Source organism: Spermophilus citellus, assembly GCF_964194105.1.
Source record: "Spermophilus citellus genome assembly, chromosome: 9".
NCBI classification, from domain to species: Eukaryota; Metazoa; Chordata; class Mammalia; order Rodentia; family Sciuridae; genus Spermophilus; species Spermophilus citellus.
This window is the reverse complement of record NC_138191.1, coordinates 4,734,356-4,740,355: the sequence shown is the minus strand read 5'-3', so window position 1 is coordinate 4,740,355 and position 6,000 is coordinate 4,734,356. Positions and strand designations below refer to the sequence as shown.

The window sequence follows — 6,000 nt, the reverse complement described above, 5'->3', positions numbered from 1 at the left end:
CATCCCTTGGAACCATTGTAGCTTCCTCCTTGTTAACTGGGAAGTTTCATGAGTTTTCCGGCGACCTCCTGGTACTGATGTTTAACATCTCACGCATTTATGCTGTATCTTCCCAAGCTGGGTGAAAACCCTTCAAGAGGGCAGACAATAGCTTCCCTACTTCCTTCTGTTCCTACAGGTGCCTAGGAGAGTGCCTTTCCCACCGCAGAGGCTCTTGAATATCTCATAGACTGTCCTTTCTCCTGTGAGTCTGGGCAGCTGGGTGCCTAGGTGCAGTCACCCTATTATCAGACCTTGCTGAGTAAGATTCAGACTATGAGGCAGGGGTCTTTCCAGGGCAGCCTGTCTACAAACAAAACAAAACAAAACAAACCATCCAACCAACCAAACAAAAAATCTAGATGAGGAGACTCATGGTGGCTACCCAACTCACTGTGTGTGTGTGTGTGGTGGTGGTGGTGGTGGTGGTGATGGTGGTAGTTAGTGAAAGTCACTTTCCAGGATTTTTGAGTTTTGGGATCACTGCATGATGGTAAGCCACAAGCCAGATTTTCACATTTTTGATCATTGTTTACTAGCCATTCCTCCCCTGCGGACTCCCTCTATCCCCCCACTCTCTCCGCAATAGAATATTCGTTGAGTGAATGGAAGTGTGGATGGATGAATGGAAGAATGAAGAACAGGACAAAAAGGGTGAATTTGGAAGCTACCAAGACTGCTGAGACCCAGAGATTCTCATGAATTGCAACTTTATTGATGAAGGAGGCATTGGAGTTGGGAGGTAGTCATACAGAAACCAAGAAGAAGAAAAGCTGCAGAATAAGAGGCAGCCTGAGAACCGCTTGGCTTCTTCCGTGGTGGTTAAGACGGGAAGGTTTGGGAAGGCGGCAACATCATGAGATCGCTAAGCCCGCTGGCGCCCGGGAGAACACCTCCAGCTCCTTCTCCGCGGCAGCCTGGGGGCCTTATTTGCACGGCCAGGAAGGCGCCTGCTTCTGCTGGGTCTGGTGGCAGATAGGGACGCCCTTGCCGCCCCCAGAGCCACCCCCGGAGGAGCCACCGCCGCAGCTGGAGCCGCCGCTGCCTCCGGAGGAACCACCGCCGCAGCCGCCGCCGGAGAAGCAGCCTCCGCCGCCCCCGGAGGAGCCGCCGCCGCAGCCGGAGCCGCCGCCGCCGCCCCCGGAGGAACCGCCGCAGCCGCCGCCGTGGCTGTGCTGCGGGGCGCACGAGACCTGGGTGGTCTGCTGCGAGTAGTAGCCGCCGCCGCCGCCGCCGCCGGAGGAGCCCCCGCCGCAGCCGGAGCCGCCGCCGCCGCCGGAGGAGCCACAGCCGTCGCCGCCGCCGGAGGAGCCGCCGCCGCACCCGGAGCCGCCGCTGGAGCCGCCGCCGTAGGTCTGGCACTGGTAGTACTGGCCGGAGCCGCCGCCGCCGCCGGAGGAGCCGCCGCCGCAGCCGGAGCCGCCGCCGGAGGAGCCGCCGCCGCAGCCGGAGCCGCCGCTGGAGCCGCCGCCGTAGGTCTGGCACTGGTAGTACTGGCCGGAGCCGCCGCCGCCCCCGGAGGAGCCGCCGCCGCCGCCGCCGCAGCTGGAGCCGCCGCCGCCGCAGCTGGAGCCGCCGCCGCCGCAGCTGGAGCCGCCGCCGCCGCAGCTGGAGCCGCCGCCGCCCCCGGAGTAGCCGCCGCCGCAGCCGGAGCCGCCGCTGCCGCCCCCGTAGTACTTGATCCCTCCTCCGGAGCCTCCTCCGCCGCCGCCTCCGCAGCTGGAGCCGCCGCCGCCGCCGCAGCTGGAGCCGCCCCCAGAGCCACCGCCTCCGCAGCTGGAGCCGCCGCCGCCGCCCCCGTAGTACTTGATCCCTCCTCCGGAGCCTCCGCCTCCGCCGCAGCTGGAGCCGCCCCCAGAGCCACCGCCGCCGCAGCTGGAGCCGCCCCCAGAGCCACCGCCGCCGCCGCAGCTGGAGCCGCCGCCGCCGCCCCCGTAGTACTTGATCCCTCCTCCTCCGCCGCCGCCGCCGCAGCTGGAGCCGCCCCCAGAGCCACCGCCACCGCAGCTGGAGCCGCCGCCGCCCCCAGAGTAGCCGCCGCCGCAGCTGGAGCCGCCGCCTCCGCCCCCGTAGTACTTGATCCCTCCTCCGGAGCCTCCGCCTCCGCCGCCGCCGCAGCTGGAGCCGCCCCCAGAGCCACCGCCACCGCAGCTGGAGCCGCCGCCGCCGCCGCAGCTGGAGCCGCCGCCGCCGCCGCAGCTGGAGCCGCCGCCGCCGCTATAGAAGCCGCAGCCACCGCTGCCGCCGCCGCCGCCGCCGCCGCCGCCGCCGCCAGAGGTCTTCCCGCAACCCGCTGGGGGTAAGGGGGTGGGCTGCTTTTTCTGGTGGGACATCTTGTCTCAGGAGGAAGGGGACCCTGGAAAGAGAAAAGAGCATCACTGGACCAGCGGCAGTAGGAGGCAGCACAGAAGGCAGCTGCAACGCGACAACACCCCGGAGGCTCCTGGCGCCTCCCTTGGGCCGCTCTGTTCAGGTGCCAGGATTCCAGGATCGCTGCTTTTGGAGAAGGTTCCATCCAGCAGAAGGCCCTTTTGCCCAGTTTTGAAGCCCAGCTAGTGTGCCTGCCCTCTCTCCCAGCTCTTCTGATCTCTGTTGTGAATTGGGGCAGATCACCCCCTCGGGCTCCTGCTTCTCATCTTCTGTAAAATGAGGTGTTGGAACACTTTGACACCTAGGTCGCTTCCCATCCAACACAGGTTTTCTGAGTTAAAGAAGAAAACTACCCCAGATCTCTACCTAGGATGGGGCAGGTGTGTCGGGATGTCACAGGCCCGGTTTGCATTCCATTCTCAGCAGAAGCCCATAGTTGAAACTCTTGCTCTGTCCCAGTGAGGGAGGCTGTGATTGAAGGACTAGTTACTAGAAAAGGCTCTGCTGTGTCTGGAAACAGGGGAAAGGACCCTGATGGCCCTAGGGACCAGCATCTTGGATATATTGGACATATCTTTTAAGAGATGCTAAGTCCAAATTTGGTAGAGGGAACTGTAAATTGCAGGAATTTGTATCCACAGCATCTCATAAGCCATTACCCTCTCAGATCATCTGAGAATGATGATCTGAGAGGGTAATGGCTTATCCATCCAAATCCTCTTTGAAACAGGATTTGGATTTTTGTGGCTCCTAAAACCTCTCTCCTCTGCAGCATTCCTTGAACCACTCTGTGCTCAGCCTCTCTTCCCGACGGGTTCATGAAGTTCATCCAACCCCTGCACAGGCTGCCTTGTTCAGCCACTGCAGAATAGTCCCCCAGTGTGTCTGGTACTGCCCCTATGGGAATGCCAGAGAGGCCCAAGGTAGTCGCGTCTCGGTGGAGGTTACAGTCTGGTCAGAGGACCGGAAACACTATCTGCAACTCGGTCCTCCATCCCTTTCCTGAATCCCTTCTCCTTATGAATGCAGCAATGAAGGTCCTGTAGCTCCCAGAGAGAGAGAGAGAGAGGCCCTGCTCACCAACACATGTAGGCCTGAGCAGGAAGCCAGGAGAACCCACACTTACCTGAAGCACCAGGAAGGGCGAGTGAGGAGAGGAGATGCTGATGTGGGGAATACTGGAGCTCCTGGGGTTTTATACTCTGCCTTCTCTGACTCACTTATTGATTGGTTCAGCATCTTATGTTTGTCCTCCCTTACGTGACAGGTAGCTATGGGCCCCACCTCCCTGCGATTGCAGGCACAGGGTGACCCATTCATGAAGATTTTTGGCATTCTTGAGATAGTCAGCTTAGTGTATGACTGGCCCCTTCTCTGATGCAACTGTCAGGGACAGGCTGGTCAGTGGGGATGGCCAGCCAGAGTGGATGGCAGACATTGTTTCCTAAACCCCTGGCCTGGAGCACGTGCTGTAACCAGAGGGCTGTGCTTGAGGAATAGGTCCAAAGCACAGGTCTTGAGGTGGCCTAAGAGAGGCAAACTGGAGGTCTCAGTCCTTGGTTCAAGGGGTAGGACTTCAAATTCCTGTTTGGTTTCTGGTCCTGTTGCTCTGGGAACTCTCGCACTTTTGAATCTGCCCCTTTCTGCCAAAATTTCTTTTTTTTCTTTTTTTAAAAAATATGCTTTTAAAAATATATTTATTCTTCAATTCTAGGTGGGAACAATATCTTTATTTTTATATGGTGCTGAGGATCGAACCCAGGGCCTCACACATGCTAGGCAAGCGCTCTACCTCTGAGCCACCACCCCAGCCCTTGCCAAAATTTCTATCCTGGGGTCTCATGAGTGCTTTGCTGCAGGTGTTTCTGTCTTGCCTACTGGACTGTGAGGGTGCATGAGCTCCCAGCTCCCCAGCCTTGATGGCTCACCAGAGACAGTGCTGTAACTAATGTGATGTTGGGGGCTACTTTGAATTGTCTGTGGAGACAGCTGGTGTTTGAGAGGGTTGGTCATCAATACCGACTTTCCTTGCAGAGGCACAGACTAAAGAGATGGACCATGTAGTTCTTTCTACCATGGCCCTTTGTCTCTGGTATTCTGTCATAGGGTATGTGACATTGACCTCAGTCAGAGGGGCAGCTGTGGAATGGAATGAACTTGAGATGAGGTGACCTGGTTTGGGTGCTCCTTTTGCTGCCTGCCACCTACCTGTGTCACCTTGAGCAAAGTCATAGCACTTTATGCAGTTCCTGCATAGAGGAGACACTCAGCAGGTATTTGTTGAATGATCATTATCTTGTCTCCCAAGTAGGAATAGGAATATCTATTTTGCAGTCATATGAAAGAGGGAATAGTAGTGCACAGTGTCGAAGGTGATGCTCTCTTTTTGTTGTTTTCTGATATAACAGCACATCCTTACTTTCAACTTGGCCTTGGACTCTGGCCTGGAAAGAGTCCCTGGGTGGCTTGAGGCAAGCTCAACTCTTCTATTCCTAGGAGATTGACTCAAAACTTTCCTATTGACCCTGGACTGGCAGCATCCGCTCTGCGAACGAGAAAAAGCAGGCCCCCTTTCTTTCATCACCGGAACTCAATTGCTGTTGTTGAGGATACCACACTTGAACTTTGTTCTGCCTAGCAATGTGTTGAAATCGTAGCTTCAATCAGAATTGGTTGTTAATTATGGTGGAGTTTTAATGATCCAAATGATCCTGATTAGAGTGTGGCCTTCAGAAACTTGTGGCACTAGTTTCAGTTTGGACAGCATGAACCCAGGTGACCCAAGAGAACCTGGGTGTTTCTCTCCTTAGAGAATAACCAGGAGGGAGAAGCCAGGCTCTGTGGGAGATGGCACACTTCTCCCCTTGAAGCTGAGGTGCCATGGAGATTTTGCAGGGAAATGGTACCTAACTTGTGATTACCATAGGTATAAAAAGGAACCATTTTGCTTAGTGGGGCTGAGAGGGAGAGGAGGAGCACGTTTGGACGGCAGCTCCCAGCACTGATGTTGTGTGGCCCGTGTTTTCCTGTTGTGAGTGTTCACCAGTCCTTATAAAGTCTAAGCAAAAGAATGTCCACAGCCAGGTGAGGTGGCCCATGCCTGTAATCCCAGGGGCTTGGGAGGCTGAGGCAGGAGGATCGTTTCAGTTCAAGGCTAGATAGACTCAGCAATTCAGCGAGCAATTCAGCGACTTAGGGAGCCTCTGTCTCAAAATTTAAAAAAAAAATTGTAAAGGACTGGGGATGTAGCTCAGTGGTCAGGTGGCCCTGGGTTCAGTCCCCAGTACCAGGAAAACAAAACAAAGGAGGCAGATATGGCATACACTGACGGTGGTACGAGGTCTGGTGGGTCCCAGGCCTGAGCTATCTTTGCATGAGGTGTGAACGGACAAGTCTATTTTCCATTTTATCCCTCAAGACCAGAAGTAGTCCTGATGTCAATTCTGTGTGGACAGCAACTGATTATCAGCTTTAATCATATCAGATAGGAAATGATAGGTGTTCATAGGATTATGACACATAGGTATTTAGGATTTTGTAAAACTTGGTATGCCAGATTTTAAAGATTTATAGCCCTTAGACACTTAACCC

The 6,000-nt window shown here is 55.9% G+C and overlaps 1 protein-coding gene across 3 annotated transcripts in view; it reads right to left on the bottom strand.

Moving 5' to 3' along the window:
* Positions 1 to 832: 832 nt before the first annotated feature.
* The window catches only part of LOC308655677 (uncharacterized protein), a gene marked incomplete at both ends in the record, with an annotated part of 357,743 nt that continues 352,575 nt past the window's right edge, over positions 833 to 6,000 (bottom strand). The window contains 2 exons of one of the 3 annotated variants that reach the window (XM_081305782.1): positions 833 to 1,126; positions 1,190 to 2,372. In XM_081305782.1, the coding sequence (XP_081161908.1) occupies positions 966 to 1,126; positions 1,190 to 2,372 (1,344 nt within the window). Of the gene's footprint in view, positions 2,373 to 6,000 lie in introns of those variants that run through there. The other 2 variants (XM_081305783.1, XM_081305781.1) reach the window with 2 other exon arrangements.